At 40.8% G+C, this 23565-nt stretch overlaps 1 protein-coding gene across 7 annotated transcripts in view; it reads left to right on the top strand.

Annotated features, from left to right (window-relative positions):
* LOC140727610 (type 2 lactosamine alpha-2,3-sialyltransferase-like) overlaps positions 1 to 23336 on the top strand; it is a 114499-nt gene extending 91163 nt beyond the window's left edge. For all 7 annotated transcript variants that reach the window (XM_073045165.1, XM_073045163.1, XM_073045169.1 and 4 more), the window contains 6 exons: positions 1651 to 1714; positions 8936 to 9031; positions 12034 to 12220; positions 17921 to 18058; positions 20295 to 20447; positions 23014 to 23336. In XM_073045165.1, coding sequence (XP_072901266.1) covers positions 1651 to 1714; positions 8936 to 9031; positions 12034 to 12220; positions 17921 to 18058; positions 20295 to 20447; positions 23014 to 23103 — 728 coding nt within the window. In that variant the 3' untranslated portion in view covers positions 23104 to 23336. The remainder of the gene's footprint in view (positions 1 to 1650; positions 1715 to 8935; positions 9032 to 12033; positions 12221 to 17920; positions 18059 to 20294; positions 20448 to 23013) is intronic.
* The last annotated feature ends 229 nt before the right edge of the window (positions 23337 to 23565 follow it).

Genomic DNA, 23565 nt, shown 5'->3' with positions numbered 1-23565 from the left:
CTCAAAGGGATATTCAGTGACTTGGAAATTTTCTTATATCATTTCTGACTTGTGTTTTTCCATAACCTTTTCTAAGAGTTGCTTGGAGTGTTCTGTCTTCATGGTGTAGTTTTTGCCAGGATACTGACTCACCAGCAGTTGGACATTCCAAATATAAGTGTATTTTTACTACGGTCAATTGAGACAACATGACAGCACACAGGTCTCCAAAAACAGATTTCCATTTAACTAGTTATGTGACTTCTAAAACCAATTGGCTGCACCAGTGCTGATTTGGTGTGAAATACTAAGGGGGTGAAAACTTATGCAATCAACTATTTGGTGTTTTATATTTGTAATTAACTTGGATCACTCTGTAGAGACTTGTCTTCATTTTGACACGAAACAGTCTTTTTCTGTTGATTAAAAACTCAAAAACCCAAATTAAATCCACTGTGATTCAATGTTGTAAAACAATAAAACATGAAAGCTTCATGGGGGGGAGGGTGGTGAACACTTTGAAAGGCACTGTAAATTGAAAAAAAAGGCAAGATTGGTGCAGGCTACAGGTTGTCTTTTTGAACTAAAAAACATGAATATCTGTTGGAAAATAACAGTTGGATAATGGAAATTGTTAGTGATTTGATTTAAATAACATACTCTTTCTTGCACCTGTATTAATGACAAACTTGATTTTACTGGCCTCATCACATCATGATAAATAGATCTTGCCTGAAGCACATGAAACAAGTCTTGACCCAACATAATCATGGCATATTCTTACTAAGATTGCAGAGGGTTTGAAACAAATTATACAATAATTGTGAAGTTATACAATACAAAAATATCATATAGGTCACAGCAGAGAATTACCATCTGGTGTGTTAATTTTTTTTGTTGATACTCAAATTAATATTCCTTAATGTGAATTGAACAACACATTGCAGTACAGGCTGTTCAGCCCATGATGATGTGCATTGACTTTAATCTACTCCAAGATCAATCTCACCCTTTTCTCTCACATAGTCCCCCCATTTTCCTATCATTCCTGTGCCTATGTAAGAGGCTCTTAGAATGCCCCTAATGTATATGCCTGTACCACTACCTCTGTGTTTAAAAGGTATAAGGGTCCAGAATTAGGCCATAGGTTTAGGGTGAGACGGTAAAGAGTTAAAAAGGCCCTGGAGATTTAAAGGGCCTATCATTGGTACAGATGCTTGTGGAAGGACAAGTCTTTGGGTCAATGAGTCACTGATCAATAATTCTTAGAGTTGTTCCTATTAGTTTTCGGGAACAAAGGAATAACATTTGCCACCTTCCAACCATCTGACACTCCTCCTGTGGGCAGTAAGGATGCAAAGGTCATTGCCAAAGGCGCAGCGATCTCTCCCCCAACTTCCTGAAGTAACCCGAGGTATATCCCGTCTGGCCCCAGGGATTTATCCATCTTAATACTTCTCAAAAGTTTCAGCACATCCTGTTTCTTGAAGACAGATCTAGAAACCTGTCAGCATAGCATGTTGCTGATGTGTTTCTATCTCCTTTTATGTTTGCTACAGTTTGATGTTGAATGGAATTTCATTTCATTGCTGGCTTTGCTTAATGATACATTATTTACCTTAGGTGCTTCATCTGACTTTTCAACATATAGATTTTCTATTTATTTTCCAGAAAGATATTTCCTAGAAGCTCTTGGAAACTTGCAGCGTTGTGATCTTCCTGATCAACTGAAGAAGTGGGTGAACTTTCCAATTTAATTTTGGACCTTGTAGTTAACAAAAATTGCAGCTTCAGTGCATATAACATAGACCCATAACCCCTGTTTTGATGTGGAGAGCGGTAGAGGTCAAAGCCTATCATGGAGTGGGACAAGGGCAGAGGTAGAGGAAGTTACAGAACAGGCAGGAGCACCAACAAGATCATTAAATAAGAGAAACAAAAGAGATTTTGGAAATCCAAAACAACTCACATAAACGTGGAGAAACTCAGCAGGCCAGGCAGCATCTATGAAAGTGAAAAAACAGTCAATGTTTTGGGCTGAGAACATTCTTCAGGAATGGAAAGGAAGGGGAAAATGCAAGAATAAAAGTGGGAAGAGGGGAAGGAGGATAGTTAGAAGGTGAAGCCAGTTGGGTGGGAAAGGTGAGAGGCTGGAGAGGAAGGAATCTGAGAGGAGAGAAGAGTGAACCATAGAAGAAAGGGAGGTAATAAGCAGGTAAGACGAGGTAAGAGGCCACAGTGGGGAATAGAAGTAGAGGGGTAGGGGAAGGAGAATTTGTTTATATTGGAATGAGAAATTGATATTCATGCCATCAGGTTGGAGGCTACCTAGACGTAACATAAGGTGGTGTTGTTCCTCCACCATAAGCATCGTGCCACTGCCGGCCGGTGGCATAGTGGCATCAGCGCCGGACTTCAGAGCGAAGGCTCCCAAGTTCGAATCCAGCTGCCCCCCTTGCACGCTTTCCATCCGTGCCGGGCTGAGTGTCGAGCTAGCAACTCAGCCTCGTAAAAACAAGAAAGCCTGCTTTAAAAAAAACACCACCACGACAGCGTCCCAATGACTCCACTCGGAATTAAGGGCTTTCTTCTTCTTCATCGTGCCACAAGAGGACACCATGGACTGACATGTTGGAATGGGAATTAAAATGTTGCGTCACTGGGAAGTGCTGCTTTTGGCAGATAGAGCCAAATGTAGATGAGGCCATATCGGGAGCATTGGATACAATAGATGACCCCAGCAGAATCACAGGTGAAGTGTTGCCCAACCTAGGAGGACTGATTGGTGCCCCATATAGATGTGAGGGGAGAAGTGAATGGGCAGGTATAGAACTTCAGCTGCATGCAGGAATGTTCCTGGAGGCAGATTAATGGGGAGAGAAGAACGGACAAGGGAATCACAGAGGGACAATCCCAGTGGAAAGTGGGGAGGGGGTGGGAGCTAACAATTTTTGATTTTATGTTGGTTGGAGAGGCTCATGGGGTGGTAGATGAGGACACGAGGTTCTTCCCCTGTTAAGGCGGTGGGAAGATGGGATGAACGCAGATGTCCGGGAAATGGAGGAGATGCAGGTGAGGGCAGCATCAATGGTGGAGGAAGGTAAACCTCATCCTTTGAAGAAGGAGGTCATCTCTGATGTCCTGGAAAGGAAAATCTCATCCTGGAAATTGCTGCAGTGGAGACGAAGGAACTGAGAAAAGGAAATAGTATTTTTGCCAGAGATGGTGGAAAGAGCTATAGTCAAGATAGTAGTGGGAATTGATAGGTTTATAAACAATGTTGGTCACAGTTTATCTCCAGAGATGGTAACAGAGAGATTGAGAATGGGGAAGGAGTCAACATTTCAGGCTGAAAGTCTTCATCAGGATTGGAAAGGAAGGGGGCAGATGCCTGAGTAAAAAGGTGGGAGGAGGGCAAGGAGGACTAGCTAGAAGGTAGTAGATAAAGCCAGGTGGGTGGGAAAGGTAAAGGGATGGAGAAGAAGGAATCTAATAGGAGAGGAGAGCGGAGCATGGGAGAAAAGGAAGGAGGGGCACCAGGGAGAAGTGAGGAAAAAGGTAAGAGGCTAGAGTAGAGAAAAGAAGAAGGAAGTGGGAGGGGAAGAGAAAAAGTACTGGAAGGAGAAATTGATGTTCATGCCATCAGATTGAAGGCTACCTTGATGGAATATGAAGTGTTTGCTTCTCCACCTTGAGAGGCCTCATCTTAGCAGAAAAGGAGGTCATGGACCGTCAGTGGGAATAGAGATAGGAATTAAAATGTTTGGCCACTGGGAAATCCTGCTTTTGGTGGATGGAGCAGAGGTGCTTGACATAGCATAGAAATTATGAGCTAAAACCAGTCTACATTCTATCTTTGATCTATTAGATTGGTCTGACATTTTTCTGCATTAAGTCCATACCTTTTGATTTGTACATTTTTCTCCTTGTTTATAGGAAAGACTCGGTTAAACTGGAATTTGTGCAGAAAAATATTTACAAGGACGTTGCCAATACTAGAACACCCAAGTTACAGGGAGAGAGTGGCCGGACAGGATCTTTATTCCTTGGAATGTAGGAGAATGATGGGTGGCCTTGTAAGAAGTGTTTAAAATTATGGGAGACATAGATAAGGTGAATGGTAAATCTTTTCCCCAAGGTAGGGGAGTCTAAAAATCGGGGTCATAGGTTTAGAGTGAGATGGGAAAGATTTAAAAGGGACCTGAGGATTTAAAAGGCTCATTGTTAATGCAGATAGTTGTAGAGGCCCAGTCATTTGGTATACTTAAAGCCGAGATTGATAGGTTCATGATTAGTAAGGGCTTCCAAGGTTATGAAGCGAAGACAAGAGAATGGGGTTGAGTGGGATAATAAATCATCCATGATTGAATGGCAGAGCAGACTAGATGGGCCAAATGGTATAATTCTGCTCCTTTGTCTTATGGTCTTATAGAGAGTGCTGAACATATTGAGTGTGCTGCCAGTGGAAATGATTGAAACATGTACCATAGTATCATTTCAGAGCATATAGATAGATATCATCAGGGGTGGGGTTTGCAGGAATATGGGTTGAATGCAGAAAATTGGGAAGAGATGGCTGGGCAATGAGATCAACTTGTGCATCTTTGCCATGTTGCTGGATAACTCTGATGCCTTCAGTGTCTTAAAATCATTGATCTCTGTCGTGGATCAAATCTCCACAATCGTGTTGGAGGAAAAGTTCCAAATAATCTCATGGTAGAAATGTCAAGTACTAGAAGACATACTGTTAAAGTGAGAGGGGGAAAGTTTAAAAGATACGGTATGTGTGGGTAAGTTATTTTTACACAGAGTGACAGGTGCCTTGAATGGGTTGCTCATGGGGTGGGGTGGGGGGTGTGAGTGATGAAAGCAGACACAATGGTGGTAAGAAGCTGTTAGCCAAGCACCTGAAAATGCAGAGAATGAAGGAATGTGGATCAGGTACAGCCAAAAGAAATTTATTTAAATTTGGTGTTGTGTTTGCCACAGTCGGTGTGGGCTGAAGGCCCTTTTCTTGTCTTGTGCTGTCCTGTCCTATGTTTATTCACTACACTGTAATGCCCTGGTTAAGATTTTTACTGCTATTCCATAAGTATTTAATTTTAGCTGTTCTGCTTTTAGCATGCTTGGGCTTGATCTAAAGATAAAGAGCTACACCATTCAGCTTGAGAGTGTTGCGTCAGCCAGTCAGGATGGTGGAATTGGGAGAAGGTTCTAGGGAACGCTGGGTAGAGAGGTTCTTGGTGGTAGACACTGGTGTGGGTTGAGGCCTTTTTGGCAGGAGCTGGGAGAAAGCAGGAGGGAAGATGACTGAGAGTGCCGTTCCTGTTGCACAAGATGCTTTGTGCAGATGAATGGCTTCAAGGAGGAAGGACCGATATTCCCATGGGGGAGACCATTTGTTCAAGATGAATTCTGAGTGACATTTGGAAGGTTGTGTGTGCTTTCACACAGACCGTGGGTCCAGTGCATGAGTTACAGACAACTTCAAGATAAGCTCCAACTTGTGTGTGCATTTGGCCCTTTTTATTTTCTTTTTCCTACTAACTATTCAATAAAGCTGAAATTTGTAAATATACTTTCTTTATAATTGTATGCAGTGTACGATCTGTTATTTCTTGCCGATGGGTAGTTGCAAGTGGGCAGCATTTACACAGCATTCACTCAGATTGGGGTGCGGGTGGTTGAAACATCCTGGCTCTCCCGGTCTCATCGTAGACATACAGAGTTCAAGAAAAGTGGTTTTCTCCACTGGCTTGTTAGCAAGGGGATAACCAACCATGTTTCTAGAGACGTCCAATAAAAATGGGTTTCAACACTGTATTGAATAATTTCTCCGAATGACTGAGGCATTATTTTATGAATGAAGAACCTGGGTTCTAAATACGCCAGCCAAGACCATTGTGAGTTCTGTATCTACTAGGTCTTTTAAAGAGTTTTATACATTTCTAGGGATCTCTTCAAGTTATAGAGCACTAACAAGCACTCCAGCCAATCTAGTCCATGCTGAACTGTTGTTATGCCTAGATCCATCAACCTGCAGCTGGACTATAACACTCCATACCCCTCCCATCTGTGTGTTATCCAATCTTCTCTTAAATGTTGGATTTAAGCTGTATTCCTCAGTTCCTTCCACACTCACACCACCCTCTGAGTAAAGAAATTTCACCCCTCACCCTTCACCTATAACCTCTAGGTCTCAATGTCAAGGGAAAAGACCTTATCTATACCCTTCATAATTTTGTATCTCCTTATCAAATCCTATCTCATTTTATATGTCAGGGAATAAAACCCTAACCTATTCAAACTTCCCCTATAAGTAACGGCAGCATCCCTATAATTTTTCTCTGTACTCTTGGCAGATACGTATGCTCTAATCAATATACATATACTGTAGTTTATTTATTTCATCTTCAGTATTATGTATTGCATTGAGCTGCTGCTGATGTTAATAAATTTCACATCATGTGTTGATGATGAACCTGATTCTGACATCTTTCCTGTAGGTAAGTGACCAAAACTTTCTTTTAAACTGCAGAGAGTACAAGCAATTCCCTTCCTCATAAAGCAGCCTGCCATCCCAGAACTCAATCTTGTGAATCTTTGTTGCACTCTATCTATCACTCCCTCTTTAGTCACAAACCATGCCTGAACATAACATTCTAGATCAGGTCTTCATATCATAATGTCTCTGGTTGTATTTGAACCCTGTAACAACAAAAGCCAATGTGCCATTTGCCTTTCCGATATCCTATTGTAATGGCACATTAATTTTCAGTGATTTATGTACAAGGACACACAGGTTCCACTCATCAGCACCTTTCAATAGAATCATAGAAAGCCTACAGCACAATACAGGCCCTTCGGCCCACAAAGCTGTGCTGAACATGTCCTTCCCTTAGAAATTACCCAGAGTTCCCCCAGCCCTCTATTTTTCTAAGCTCCATGTACCTATCCAAGGGTGTCTTAAAAGACCCTATCGTATCCACCTTCACCACCATCACCAGCAGCCCATTCCATGCACTCACCACTCTCTGCGTAAAAACAGAGACATCTCCCTGACATCTCCTCTGTACCTGCTTCCAAGCACCTTAAAACTGTGCCATCTTGTACTAGCCGTTTCAGCCCTGGGAAAAAGCCTCTGACTATTCACACGATCAATGCCTCTCATCATCTTAAACACCTCTATCAGGTCACCTCTCATCCTCCAAGGAGAAAAGGCCGAGTTCACTCAACCTATTTTCATAAGGCATGCTCTCCAATTCAGGCAACATCCTTGTTAATCTCCTCTGCTCCCTTTCTACGGCTTCCACATCCTTCCTGTAGTGAGCCGACCAGAACTGAGCACAGTACTCCCAAGTGGGGAATCTGTCATCCTTTTAAAAAGAAAAGTTGACTTTATATTTTTCTATCTGAAAAGATGAACCATGTCATGTTGAATTCCTTCCATATTTTATTTTCCATCTGCCATATCCATTTACCACAGCCATTTGTTCTTATTGGGAACTTCTCAACTCCCAGCTTCTACCTATCAGCTACTAGCTTGTCCAACCCCCCCCCCCCCCCGGTTCTTATTCTGGCTTCTCTCCCCTTCCTTTCCAGTCCCAAAGAAGGATCTCAGTTCGAAACATCAACTGCTTATTCATTTCCATGGATGCTGCCTGACCTAGTGAGTTCCATCGGCATTTTGTGTGTGTTGCTCTGGATTTCCAGCATCTGCAAGAATACCCACTAATCCTCTTTTTCATCCCCCTAAAGCTGCTTGCAGCTTCTTCGCAACCAACACTGCCATCTTCTGTTGTATTACTAACAAACTTGGTTACATTACATTTGATCCCCTCATCCACTGAAGCTCCAGCCTGGATTCCTGATTAGCTTCTCTAATTGCAATCTCTTATCGCAAAAATGATTCACTTATTCCCATCCTTTTTCTGTTTATCAACAAATCCTCAATTTGTGCTATTCCTTCCAATCCCTTGCACTCTAATATTTGTTTAATGAGCAACAAACAACATGCTGGAGGAACTCGGCAGATCAAGTCTGCAGAATCTCTTGTGTTCTTTAATGAAATCCAAATGCACTGCCTTGACTGCCTTGATTGTTGTCTCTTCTGCTGTTTACAGTCTCAGAGATCTGAGAAAGATGAATAAAGTGCCCTTTTGAGGAGACAAATTTTGGCCATTAGTGACATTGAGTTACAATCAGTCGCAGCCAGAAACATCAACTGTTTGTTCATTTCCACTGATGTTGCCGGACCTGCCAAGTCCCTCAAGCACTTTGTGTGTGTCGTCTTGGATTTCCAGCGTCTGCAGAGTTTCTCCTGCTGCCCTACAATTAGGGTGTGGCTGTCACTCAAATTTGTGGGGAAAAAATGTTGGACTCCTTTTTGAGGAAGAGCTTGTGATATCTAATGATACCCTTGTATCAAAGGAAGAACCAGTGATCTTAATTTAAGACATTTTTTCAAAATTCTGATTGCTTAATAGTTCAATAAAACTGGTTCCTGTTTGACCACATACAGGAATGGGATGTGTGGTGAAGTGTGGAATTTTTTAGGTTGTGGAAGTTGGAAGGCCCATATTAATTTTCAGAGTGCATTAGGGGTGTGGGGCTCATCCTGGCATGATGAATTATCAGGGGAAGAGGCTTGGGCTGTCCATACAGAGCAGTGTGAAGTGAGCAGAGGTATCTAGATTGGTTAAAGTAGTGGGAAAAGGCTTGGTGACAACCAAATATGTTGTTCTGGACAAAGATGATTATCTAGATGCTTTTTAAAAATTATCTTACATTGCCAAACTTCATCAAAGCAACAGGACTTAACATTAGCCAGAGATGTTGCTCTTAACTTTTTGTAGCTCCTAGTTTTGCCAACAAGTTTGTATTTGCTTATGATTCAAGCTCTCTCCGGACAATAAATTGGAAGTGTATTTTGATGCTTGTTTCCTCCCTTTAATAGCTCTCCTTTTCTGAAATGTATCGTTATTGGCAATGGAGGAGTACTTCGAAATCGGAACTTGGGGGAAAAAATCAACTCCTATGATGTTGTCATCAGGTACTTTTTGGCTCAAGATTGTTAGCTGAAGCAAATTACTTGGTTTTATTCTCACGCTTTTTGAAAATATTTCTCATTATAAAACACTAAATCATGAAGCTAGATGTAGTGATGCTCCATAAGTAGTTTTTTTTTAAGGTGTATATACAATTTTGTTAATGCAAGCATTCCTTTTCTCATTGGGAGTGGTGTTCACTTTAAGGATTTCAATTGTTGCCCTTTTCTTGTGAATGCATGTACTTGCTCTGTAATTGTGAGAATCATAATCTGCTCTTTTATGCTGTGATTGCATTGTGTTTTGATAACTTTTTAAAAACAGAGTCCTTGAGGTTTCCATATGAATGCCTCTGTCATGAAATACGCAGCATATTTCTTCTGTTTCGAGGATGTTTGCGGAGTGTAAGAATTTCAAGCTGTATATTCTATATATTCTCTAATATTAAATGGTGTTATTGAACTAACAGAACATCTTAAAGGACATTTGCAAAGTGACTGCTTCTTGTGGTTGTATCTAAGAATATCTGAGTGCTCTAAGAGAGAGAGATAGCATCTTAAAAGGGAGACCAAAAGCATGGGGATAAAGAGAATTTTGGGAAGCTTAATGACCAACAATGGATAGTTAAATGGCTTGAAGTGTGTGTTGAGCAATTCTAATTGGTGAATTTTTAAATGAAAACATGGAGATTTCTGGATTTGTTGATATTTTTTGAATGTGGAGAATTGATCACTGATGCTTGTCATGTAACTGTACAAAATAGTGATGTGAAAATTAGCACTTTAATTGACAAGAGAGTATGATATTTACCTTTTGTAACAAATGAGATTAGAACTAATCTTTAGGGGAAAAAAGCACATTTCTGAAGATATGTTCTTGTTCACCCTGACCATTTTTATTTGAAAAGCTATACATCAGCTGTGTGATTGATGATTCTTATCAATGAAAACTTGATTTTCTTTATAGGTCATGAAAACACTAATTGTAGGAGCAAGAGGATTTCAGAATGGGAGGCGGGGGTTGAGAATTTTGAAAAATTACTACTATTAATAAAGAAGCACAAGAATTAACATTTCGTGATCTCCCTTTTAAAGTAGTTCATAATCAATTTACTTGGGATTACAGTCACAAGGAAGTTTAAAGATTTCTTTCGTGAAAATTTTGCCAATCTTTCATATACTATTAAACAGAGTCTGTTACAATGGTCACCTCTTTCTATGTCTTTGGTAGGTCATAATAATGTTGTTAAAATGTATGTTCTCCCTAAACTTTTATATTTATTTCAATCAATCCCAATTTTTATTCCTAAATCTTTTTTTGATTCCTTAGACTCTATTATTTTGTCATATCTGTAGAAGAATAAGCGCTCTAGAATTAATAAAGGTTATCTCCAAAAATCTAAAAAGGAGGGTGGCATGGCTTTACCTAGCTTTCGTTTATATTATTGGGCAGCCAATATATGTTGTGCTACCTTTTGGTCTTTTTTTCATGGCCAACCCGAGTGCCCTAATTGGGTGGCAATGGAGTTGAGTTCCACTAAAGAATTATCTATCTCTGCACTTCTTGGCTCTGTACTCCCTAGTAGTTTGTCCAGATTAATAGTTAATCCTCTTGTTAGACACACTCTGCGTATATGGGCTCAGTTTAGGAAATTTTATGGTTTCCATGGTTTTTCCTTTTCTAGCCCTATCATACATAATCACTTTTTTTTACCTACTACGTATGACTCAGTATTCCATGATTGGTATAGGAAGGGCATTAGACATTTTGAAGATCTTTTTATTGATAATCGCTTCGCTTCTTTTCAACAGCTCTCTGCTAAGTTCAATCTGCCCAATGCTCATTTTTTTAGATATCTCCAAATTAGACATTTTATTACTCCTTTAATTCCTAACTTCCCTGAAATGCCTGAGAAAAATGTTATGGACTTATTTCTTTCTATTAATCCACTAGGTAAAGGTTTAATATCATTTATTTGTGATAAATTAGCAGCCTTACGACGTGCCCCTGTGGATAAAATTAAAATGGCTTGGGAGCATGATTTAAATACCTCCTTATCTGATGAGACTTGGGACTCGATTCTCAAATCGGTTAATTCAACCTCTCTTTGTGCTCGCCATTGCCTTTTACAGTTTAAGATTGTTCATAGAGCCCATATGTCTAAATCTAAATTATCGTGATTTTACCCTAACATTAGTCCGCTTTGTGATAAATGCAAAAGGAGCGAGGCCTCTCTCATTCATATGTACTGTCCTAGCTTGGAGAAATTTTGGAAAGATGTCTTCATAACGTTATCGCATATTCTGAATCACCACCTAGAACCTAACCCTTTAATTGCTTTGTTCGGTTTCTGGGGTGAGACAGATTTACGTCTGAGTTCGACTAAGTGTCGAATATTATCTTTTGCCTCTCTCCTGGCTAGACGTTTAATCCTCCTTAGATGGAGAGATGTTGCCCCGCCCACACATGCTCAATGGCTTAACGATATTATGGCCTGCTTAGACCTTGAAAAAATTCATTATTCAGTTCTTAATTCGGATTTAAAGTTCCATAAGGTCTGGGAACCTTTTATTGAGTACTTTCATAACCTTCCTCTTGACTAAGGTTTTTTTTCGGTCCCTTGCTTTCAGCTCCTTTTTTTTGTTGGTAGTAGGCATTAATATCTTCTGTTGCTAAGTGTATTTACAGTTTTGGGGGTTTGATTGTCCTGATTTATATTCTCTATATTGTGTTGTGGTTGGTCTGGAGTTTTTTTTGTTGCAGGGCTTGGGGAGGATACTAATTTTACATGTCTTCAATTTGGGTGCTTTCTCAATTATCTTTCTTCGTATCATATTATTATTGTATGTTTATTTTTGCACTGCATCAATGTTAATTTTGATCTGAGGTTTTTTTATCTGTAGTTATGTAGAAAATGTATTAAAAAAACTAATAAAAAAATAAAAAAAGAAAAAAAAGAAAAATTACTACTGTCATTAACTTGGTTTATTGCTCCCTTCCCTCTAAGATTAAACAAGGGCCCGGTGACTGGATATGAAAATGATGTTGGGAATAAAACAACATTTAGGTTCTGTTACCCAGAATCTTTCTTTAATGACCATAGCCAGCATGATGTCAACACAATAATGGTCTTCATTCCCTTTAAGTCTATAGATTTGAGATGGTTGAAAGAAGTGCTCTTAAAGAAGAAAGTGGTGAGTTTATTGAAATTGTCCTTTTAATATAGCAATATTCATCTTGGGTGCAAATGATAGCCATCGCTGAAGTCTTTTTTTATTCACTTGAACTTGGTACAGGAACTTAGATGCCGCAATGTGCAGAAAACAGAATTCTTGTATAGTATGATGCCTTAAAAAAAAAACTGGCCATGTTGTTATGTGAACTGAATTTTTTTTCCTCCTCGTCAATGAGTCTACCTCCACAGTTCTCTAGAATAAAGAACTCAAAAGGTTCTTGGAGGCATGAAATTCCTTCTAATTTTTGTCTAAGTAGTAAGGCGTCACCCATTAAAACAATGTTACATTGTTCTAGACACACATAGTAGGGGAAAAAATCTTTGCTCACCCTGTCAGTCCACTTCAAAATCTTGTAATGTTTCATTTAGGTCACCTTTTGTTTTTACATTACACCACTGGCCGGCTAGCCTGTCATTAATGTCGATGCTAAATGTCAGAGATTCCAGCACTGATCTGTGGCATCTTACTAGTTATTTGCTAATTCATTTACGCCAACTACTGTATTTACTCTGGATTAACCACCCCAGCCCTGTTATCTTGTGTAGTGACATTGGCATCTTGTCAAGTGCCTTCTGGAAATCCCAGTACAGTTCAGTGTACTTGCTGGTTCCCTTTTAATCCACTTCATTTGTTACATCCTCAAAGAACTACTAAGTTTGTCAAATATGATTTCTCTAATATAAAACCATTGACTCTTTTGATTGTCTAAATGTTTGAGTATTACGTCCTTAATGATGGATGCAAGTATTTCCCTGTCTGTAATTATTAGCTGAGTAGTCTTATTCTCCTCTTTTCTTTCTCACTCACTTCCTGGATGCTGGCAATGTTTGTGCAGTTTTCTCATCTTTGCGCATCTCTCCAGGATTTGGGGAAATTCAGATTGCAGCCATGTTCTCTAATACCAGAAGGATACAGTTCTTCCCTTCTTCGTCCATATGCTCCTGTTGGTGTTGCGGATCACATTCTGCTTGCTCTCTAAATCATCTCTTTCTCATTCTTGCCTCCCACCTTCATCTCTCCCACAACCTATCCACCGATTGTGATAATATCGATCATTACATTTCTATGTGAGCCTCCACCACAGCTTCATGTTTGTTCTGGGTGTCAGCTGTGGGATGTCCAGGTGACTCACAGATGGTCACATCTGCACCCGGTGCATCGAGATGCAGCTCCTCAGAGACCGTGTTAGGGAACTGGAGCTGCAGCTCGATGACCTTCCGCTTGTGAGGGAAAGTGAAGCGGTGATGGGCATGAACTACAGGGAGGTAGTCACCTCATGGCTACAGGAAACAGATAAATGGGTGGCTGACAGGAGAGGGAATGGAGAATGTCAGAGCTCCCCTGTGACTGTCCCCCTTAACAATAAGTACTCCATTTTGAGTACTGTTTGGTTGGGGGGGGGGGGGGCTACCTGGGGGAAGCAACAGCGGCCATGCCTCTGGCACTGAGTCTGGCCCTGTGGCTCAGAAGAGCAGGAAACTGAAGAGGATGGCAGCAGTAATAGACGACTCTACAGTGAGGGGGACAGACAGACGATTCTGTGGATGTGAAAAAGAAGCACAGATGGTAGTTTGCCTCCCAGGTGCCAGGGTCCACAATGTTTATGAACACGTCCACAATATCCTGAAAAGGGAGGGTGAGCAGTCAGAAGTCATGGTACATATTGGTACCAACGACATGGGTAGAAAAAGGGAGGAGGTCCTGAAAACAGAATACAGAGAGTTAGGAAGGAAACTACAAAGCAGGACCTCAAGGATGGTAATCTTGGGATTGCTGCCTGTGCCACGCAACAGAGTGAGGTGGAGGATAAATGCGTGGCTAGAAAATTGGAGCAAGGGGCAGGGATTCAGATTTCTGGATCATTGGGACTTCTTCTGGGGCAGGTGTGACCTGCACAAAAGGGACAGGTTGCATTTGAATCCAAGTGGGACCAATATCCTTGCAGGTAGGTTTGTTAGAGCTATTAGGAGTGGTTAAAACTAATATGGCAAGAGGTTGGGAACCTGTATGATAGAACTGAGGATGAGTCAGCTGGTTTACAAGTAGATGATGGGTGTAATGTGAATATAAGGAAGGACAAGCCAATGATTGTGTACAATTGTAGACAGAGCAAAGAGTTAAGTTGTACCACAGAGGCAAAATTCAAAAGGGCAAAGAATGCAGGACTGAAGTTGCTGTATTTAAATGTGCATAGCATTCAGAATAAGCTGAATGAACTTGCGACCCGATTAGAGATTGCTCGGTATGAAGTCGTGGGCATCACCGAGTCATAGCTGATCTCATCTTTAGTTAAGAGCACTACCCCACCTCCCTTACCTTCCTGGTTATCCTTCCATATTACCTGATATCCTTGGATATTTAATTCCAAATCCTCCGCACTCTGCAACCACATTCAGTAATGGCCTTCTGAATCATACCCCTTTGCACTGACCTTGTTTTGAAGACTACGGGCATTCAACTAAAGTGCCCTTACAATCATTGTGCTTTTAAAATGTTGTAATCTTTTTCTCTTTTGCATTTGACTTTTCTTTACTCCACTCTTATTTTTCTCTTTTTATTTTTTGCTTTTACTTTATCTTTATCCACACTTCTCTATTTTACTTTATCCATGCTTCTCCAATCTGTTGACCCCCCCCCCCCCCCACTACTTAGTTTAAAACCCTATCCACATCCCTGGTTATGTGATTCACTAGGATCCAGGTCCCATCACGGTTCAGGTGGAGCCTGCCCCATTGGTACCGCTCCCTCCTTCCTCAGTACTAGTGTTAATTTCTCATGAATTCAAACCCACTCCTCCCACACCAGTCCTTGAGCCACACATTTAACTCTCTGATCATCTTGACCCTATGCCAATTTGCATGTGGCTTATGTAGTATTCCAGGGATTACTACCTTTTCGGTTCTGCCTTTTAATTGAGTTCCTAGCTGCTCAAATTCCCTCAGCAGAAACTCTTTCCTCGTCCTACCTATGTCATTGGTACCCACATGGACCACAACAACTGGATCTTTCCCCTCCCACTGCAAATTCGTCTGCAGGTCAGATAAGATGTCCCAAACCCAGCACCAAGCAGGCAACACAGCATTCGAGATGCTCTATCCTCGAAACAGAGAACTCTGTCTACTCCCCTGACTGTACTATCCCCAATTATTGCTATATCTCTCTTCTCTCCCCCTCTTGAATGGCTCCCTGAACTACGGTGCCACAATTAGGTTGCTAATCCTTCGTAAAGCCCCCCCTCTCATCCACACAGGGAGCAAGAATCTCAGACCTGTTGACAAGCTCAAGGGTGGAGGCTCCACCAGCACTGTCTCTTGGATCCCACTACCTGCCTCACTCTCTGTCACATCCTCTTGGTTCCCTGATGTACTGCAGTGTTTGAAGCTCAACTTTGAGCCTGAGTTCCTCGAGCAGCCAACACTTGCTGCAGCTGTGGCTACCAGGAACCACAATGGGGGTCCACCAGCTACAGCACATTGCCTGACCCTGCATCATCCCTTCTTTAACTTAGCGACTTTTTATTCAACCACTACAGAAGCCTTGCCTGTGCCTCCTGTCAAAGCCTCAAGTTCCCACTCCTGCACTGGTCCACACAATGGCTGCTCTGCTTTGACCCTGCTTAATAGACAATAGACAATAGGTGCAGAAGTAGACCATTCGGCCCTTCGAGCCTGCACCGCCATTTTGAGATCATGGCTGATCAACTACTATCAATACCCGCTTCCTGCCTTGTCCCCATAATCCCTTGATTCCCCTATCCATAAGATACCTATCTAGCTCCTTCTTGAAAGCATCCAGAGAATTGGCCTCCACTACCTTCCAAGGCAGTGCACTCCAGACCCCCACAACTCTCTGGGAGAAGAAGTTTTTCCTTAACTCTGTCCTAAATGACCTACCCCTTATTCTCAAACCATGCCCTCTGGTACTGGACTCTCCCAGCATCTGGAACATAATTCCTGCCTCAAGTGTGTCCAATCCCTTAATAATCTTATATGTTTCAATCAGATCCCCTCTCAATCTCCTTAATTCCAGCGTGTACAAGCTTAACTTCTATTTGCTTTTGCTAATGGGTCGCTAATTGATTGGTCCGCCACTAATGTGCTGAGCCCGTGTTTTTTAAACTCTTCTCCCCGCTTTCTCCAAAACCCTCTCCTTTCTCCCCCCCATCCCCCTATCCCACTCTCCCTTTCCAGCAAAGTTTGCAGATGCTACGAGGATCCATGGACTTGTAGGTAGTACTAAGGAAGCAGTGTGATTGCAACAGAATTTGGACAAATTGGAAGAATGGGCAAAAAAGTGGCAGATGGAATACAGTGTTGGGAAATGAATGATGATGCATTTTGGCAACAGGAACAGTAGTGCTGACAATTATGTAAATAGCAAGAAAATTCAAACATCAGAGGCACAAAGGGACTTGGGAATCCTTGTGCAAGACTCCCAGAAGGTTAATTCACAGACTGTGGAAAGAAGGCAAATGCAATTCTGCCATTTATGTCGGGGGAATAGAATATAAAAACCAGGAGATAATGCCGAAGCTTTATAATACACTAGTCAGGTTGAACTTGCAGTATTATCAACAGTTTAGGGCCCCATATCTCAGAAAGGTTGTATTGCCATTGGGGAGAGTCAGGGGAGGTTCACAAAGATTATTCTGGGAATGAAGGGGTTAACGTATGAAGAGCGTTTGGCAGCTTTAGGCCTGTACTCACTGGAATTTTGAAGAATGTGTGGGAATGTCAGTGAAACCTACCGAATGTTGCAAGTACTGGATAAGGTGAATGTGAAGAGGATGTTTCCTCTGGTGAGGGTATCTAGAACTAGAGAGCACAGCCTCAAAATTGGGGGGGGGGGGGGGTGACCCTTTAGAACAGAAGTAAGGGGGGATTTTTTTTAGCCAGAGAGTGGTGAATCTGTGGAATGCTCTGCCACAGACAGTGGTGAAGGCCAAGTCCATGGGTATATTCAAAGCAGAAGTTGACAGATTCCTGATTGGTTAGGGCATCAAAGGATATGGTGAGAAGCCAGGTGTATTGGTTTGAATGGGATCCAGGATCAACCATGATTGAAATGGTGGAGCAGACTCAATGGGCTGAATGGCCTAATCCTGCTCCTATGTCTCATGATCTTCTTGAATTAATCTCTGACCAAACCACACTGGTTGCTTATGTGGCATACTAGTTGCATTTACATTAACCATTGTCACTTGTATGGGCTATTAGATGCTCTCAGGCTGAGTCACAGCCTATATGATTGTTATACTGATGGAAAATTCTGCTGGACAATTGTGTCGCACTCACCCATGATCCTCTGGCCATTTGGCCATTATTGACCTTTGTTAACTACTCATGGAATGGTTACAAATGCATGTTTTATTTTCTCTACTGAACTACAACTCAGCAACTTTGTAGCAAATAAGAAAGGTTGTTGACTGTGTGCAGCACTGACCTTCTGAAACTTTTGAGATCAGTTGTTGACTTATTTTCTTTGACAAAAATCAACAATTCTGACCCTTGCACTAAAGTTGGAAGATTCGCTGCATGCAGAAAGGTTGGCCTTGTCAATTAAGTTGAATTCCTTTTTAAGTAGAAAGCTAATATAAGATAATTATCATTTTGCAAGCTTGCAAACTATTTGGTGATTTGCTTTTTTATCTGATTACAGTCCTTGCGTGGCTTCTGGAAAAAACCACCGTTGAATCTTATTTATAAGAATAATCAAATTAGGATACTAAACCCTTCTATCGTCCAGAGAGCAGCTTTTAAATTACTGAATCTTCCAAAAGCGGTTCCATGGCCAAAGGTAGGCTGGTATCTGTTCAGATTTCTGTATGAAGTGTCAGGGAAGAGTGAGATCAGAGTATTCATAGTAAATTATTAAAATTGGACATTTTGATACACTCTGAAATGTTAGAAGCTAAAATGGCTTCAAAATATTACAATTTCCTTGTGTGAAGAAGGGAAAAGATATTAGCGGTGAGGTGCTAGTTTTGAACATTTAGTAGTTTCGACATTACAGGCTTTTTCAGACCCTCGACTGATTTGTAATGAGGGGACAAATATTTCCTCTATTGCTTTTGCTTGCGTTCTCTTTCATGTGAACATGTTGGAAACCCCCTTACTCGCCTCATATGTACTTAAGTCTGGACAATTTCAGATATGAAACACCTCAGATTTCATGTGTGCTTCAGTGTACTGTAGAAAGATCTTACCAGAAAATTCTAGTTAGCCCCTCACTCTTTTTTTTTCTCCTCCCCTGCCCATCACCTACCTTGAGTCCTGTCCTCGTTCCATTTCTTCCAAGCTTCACTGTCTTCTCCTCTTGTATCCGATCTTCTTCGGCACGTTACCTCCTCCGCATATCACCTCCTAGCTGCTTACTTCATCCTCACCAGGTTTCACTAGCTTGTTCTCTTACCACTCTTCCATCTTCTTCAACACGCTACCTCTTCCACGTATCGCCTCCCAGCCTGTACTCCTCACCCTCCGCCAAGCTCTTACTCTGGCTTTCCCTTCCTTTCCAGTCCTGATGAAGGGTTTTGACCAGAAGCATCAATTGTTTACTCTCCTCTATAGACGCTGGCTGACTTGCCGAGTTCCTACAGCATTTTATGTGTGTTGCTCAAAATCTGCAGCATCTGAAGGATCCCTTGTGTGTGTAGTCTCTTGGCTATTTAAGTGGAAATGACTGCCACTCTTTAAACAACAGATTTATACACCACTGAATAGAAGTATTGAATATCTCTGATATATTCATCATTTCACAATTGTTAGTTTAGGCAATTTATGCGATGCCATTTTTGTGTTTTTTTTTAATTATTTATTTTGAGTTTTCACCTTACTCCATTGCTTTTTAGAGAAGCCAAAGCATCTAAAGGAAATCATAATTGCATTGTTGGTAAGCTTGGTCAATATTCAGACCACTGCATGCACGCAGTGGCCATTTGGTTAGTCACCTACTTGTTAATGCAGATACCTAGTCAGTCAATCATGTGGCAGCAACTCCATGCAGAGAAGCATGCAGACATGATCAAAGGGTTCATTTGTTGTTCAGACCAAACATCAGTGTGAGGAAGAAATGTTATCTTTGTGATTTTGACCGAGGTATAATCGTTAGTGCCAAAAGGGGTGGTTTGAGTATCTCAGAAACTGCTGATCTGGGATTTTTATGCACAGCAATCTAACGTTTACAGAGAATGGTGTGAAAAATATACAGTGATTGGCAATTCTATCTGTGAAATTGCCTTATTAATGAGATCGGTCAGAGGAGAATGGCCAGACTGGTTCAAACTAACAGGAAGGCGACAGTAACGCCAATAACCACATGTTACAACAGTGGTGTGTAAAAGAGTGTCTCTGAATGCACAACATGCTGGACCTTGAAGTAGATGGGTTACAGCAGCAGCAGACCGTGGACATGTACCCAGTGACCACTTTATTAAGTACAGGGACTACCTAACAAAGTGGCCACTGAGTGTAGAGTCCAATCACAAACAAGAGAGAATCTGCAGATGCTGGAAATCCAAGCAACACACACACACAATGCTGGAGGAACTCAGCAGGCCAGGCAGCATCCATGGAAAAGAGTACAGTCGACATTCCAGGCCAAGACCAGTCCCGCCGAAGGGTTTCGGCCTGAAACATCGACTGTACTCTTTTCCGTAGATGTTGCTTGGCCTGTTGAGTTCCTCCAGCATTTTGTGTGTGCTGCACTGAGTGTAGAGATCTGCTTTGTTCTGGTGATGATCCATCCACACAGGGAATTGGATCAAAATCCTTTTCATTCATTCATTCATATTTGAAGTATAGAATTTTCACTGTCTTTTCTCCTCAGATCTTAATCCCTTGTTAAACACACTGTATTGTGATGATTATGCTCTTTGCTCTGCTTCTGGAGGCTACTTTCATTATCTTACTCAAGCATATGTTGTAGAATGACTTGAAGAATCATATTCAGCTTCATGCTTTTCATCAGTTCTGCTAAGATGTTTATTTCCTTAAGCCCTTGCAAATATATTTTTATTTCTTGTTTCTGACAGCCACCTCAATACCCAACTACTGGAATCATTGCAATATCGATGGCTTTTACCATGTGTGATGTGGTTCATGTAGCTGGCTTCAAATATGATGCTAAGAATCCTAATAGCACTTTACATTATTATGGGGAAGAAATTATGTCAGCTATGAAAAAGGTAGGTCTCCAAATAAAGAGGTTTTGGAAACTTGTTAAGAAATAAGATTTACATAGATGACTTTTTATTTTGGGGAAACAGAATACTTTCTACTTTTGCAACAGCTCCAGAGGTCCCACAGGTCAGCAAAGCTGGTCAGGGGCAAATTTCTGCAGTCAGAACTAGTACATGGGGATCGCTGTATCCATGTAGCATGTTTGTTGAATTCTGTATAGCAGTTATACAGAAAATTTCAGCTTCTAAATAACACAAATATGCAAAATAATTCTCTAATGTTTACTTATTTTCTTTGACAAAAGTCAAATACTGAAGGGAGTTTCATAGAACGGCACAGAAATAGAACTGGCCCATGCTACCAGTCAAAACTAATCCCATCTGCCTGCACAAGGTCCATAGCCCTCTATTCCTTTCTGTTCATTTCTTTATCATTTTTGCATACATTGAAATGCTATGAAACGTGGGTCACAAAAGCAGTCGAGGCAGTTTTTCCACCGCTAACTTCTGAAAACATCAGTGAGGTACAGGTCAGTTAATTGCTTTTGGCGGCTGAAGAGGGAACCAATCTCATGGGAACCAACATCGATTTGGACCCCTGAAACAGAAGCGCCACTGTCAACAACACCTCCCTGTCAGAATTTGCCATCGGGGATACTAACAGACCTTGCACCCACAACCTTGAGATGGATGTGAGAAGGCCACAAATTTAACTGAACTGTCGCAATATTCCTTCTCTCCACTTTCTCTGATGACTGAGAGAGATTACTATTTTAAAGGCAAACCCAAATTTGTGATTAGCAATGTGACTTGAGAGGTAGAATACACAGAATGAATGTTAAATCCCTTGTGCTGATTTATTAGGCACATGGTAGAACAGCTGTTAATGTGGTCAGTTAACAATTCAGGGATTAGCATTTAATCCCGATCATGAGTGCAGTCTGTGCAGAGTTTACGCAAGAACCTACAGCACCACAAGGTTTCATAGTAACAGGAACTGAGACAAACTTACATATCAAGATTCCTTATTTTATTTCCCCTCAGCTGGTTTATAACATGGGATGAAAAATGAGATTGGCGTGGACTCTTAGTCTTGTAATTACAGTATGTGACTTCTGACATCCAAAAATTGGTAATGCATTCACTACTGATCTGTCAGGAAAAGGGTGAACTTATATGGTTTTACAGCAAATGTGGCTCAAAGTAAATGGATTAATTTTAAATTGGGAGGGATTTTGAAAAACCACTATTTTATATAGCATTTAATAAGAGATCCACGTATGTTGATAACATTCTTAGATTTCAGTGTGTGGACAGACTGGATAGGATGACAGAATACTGCTTGTAATATCAAAGACATTTTAAAGGAAAACTTCCAGCAAAATGGACATAGCCTCTTTAAGTAATTGAATGAGTGAGGATAATGAGTTGGTGAGTGGATATCATATCATTGAAGAACATGCACTTTTTAAACAACGTGCTGGAATGCAATGGAACATTTGAATTGAAACATAAGCTGACTTATTATTAATCAAAGGCAACACGAGTGAATCTGCAGATGCTGGAAATAAATAATAAACACAAAATGCTGGCAGAACTCAGCAGGCCAGACAGCATCTATGGGGGGAGGTAATAACGACGTTTCAGGCGTTGTTATTACCTCCTTCCATAGATGCTGTCTGGCCTGCTGAGTTCTGCCAGCATTTTGTGTTTTTTATTATTAATCATTTCATTCTGTACAAAAATTCTGTTTCAGTAAAGATGGGGAGTTGTAGTCCTTTATAAATTGTGAAGGATTTTTAAAGTGGGATGCTTTGCCCAAGTGAGAGACTGCAATTCTCTGGTCGTACAAGCCTTCCAGGCGTTCGATCTTGGTCATTAAGAATTAGCATTTTTCCTTTTTACTTTTATCCCCCATTTTAAAGCTGCCACTGTCAAGAGAAGTTAGACTCCTGGTGATTTCAGATCCAAAAAACAGTTGTACGATATTTCTATTTTATAACTGGAGTTGTTACTGGAGAAACATATTTGAGTAGTCAAAACAGCCCAAGGCATCACAGCACCAGCCTACCTGCCATCAAGGACATGTAGATAGAAAAGTGCCAGAAAAAGAGCCGGTAATATCATGAAGGATCCCACCTAACCTGCTTATGGACTGTTTGTTCCACTCTCATCAGAGGAAAGGCTACGCAGCATCAACACCAGGACCACCAGACTTAAAAACAGTTACTTCCCGCCAAGCAGTAAGGCTGATCAACACCTCCACCCAGTAAACTAACTTCTTTATTATTTACTGTCGGTCACCTCGTCTACAGTCACCCCCTATGCCTAGCTTCACTTTATGGGTGTACAATCAATCTGTGCGCTGTATACAAGTTGTCTTATTTATTTATGTTTATTGTGTGTGGTTTTTTTTGTGCTGCAAAGGATCCAGAGTAACAATGATTTTGTTCTTTAAGCTTGGGCACTAGAAATTACATTGAGCAATCTTAAATCTTGTATCTTGAATTTAGTATGTTGAAATGTCCTGACCTGATTTAACATTCTATTAATTGCACTGTTGAATTTGCAGATGGTCTATCATAATGTTACTGCTGAACAACTACTTTTGAATGACTTGAAATCATCGAATAGAATCTTTGATTTGACTGGAAATTTTTGAAAAAACAGTTTGCCGTTCATCTTGACAAAACCACTATGGCACTAATATTGATGGACCATAGCATCTCATTGTCTTGAGCTTCCTTCACCTGTACTGAGAACACAAACCTCGCTTTACTGGACTACAGAAATGTTGGCACAGATGACTGGAGCATGCACTTCACGGCTTGGAGGTTGACCAAAATTGTTGAGGTTGAAACAGGATTTTTACTATTAAAAACCTTTTAAAAATGATTTAACTAAAAATGATGTTGTCTTTGTCTCTGTAAATGATCTAGAAATGTTTACGATTGGTGATTATGTCAAGTTGGTTAGAGTACAGTGAAAGTGAATCTGCGCAAGACAGACAGTATTTATTTATTGTATTATTCCAAGCAAAATTATTGAATATAAAGCCCCAGTGATGACTTAAAGAGTAATAAGTTAATGTCAAATTAATTTTATAAAAGTTTTTTAATTAAGG

This window comes from Hemitrygon akajei, chromosome 5, assembly GCF_048418815.1.
Source record: "Hemitrygon akajei chromosome 5, sHemAka1.3, whole genome shotgun sequence".
In the NCBI taxonomy this organism is placed as follows: domain Eukaryota; kingdom Metazoa; phylum Chordata; class Chondrichthyes; order Myliobatiformes; family Dasyatidae; genus Hemitrygon; species Hemitrygon akajei.
This window is presented reverse-complemented; position numbering and strand designations above follow the sequence as displayed.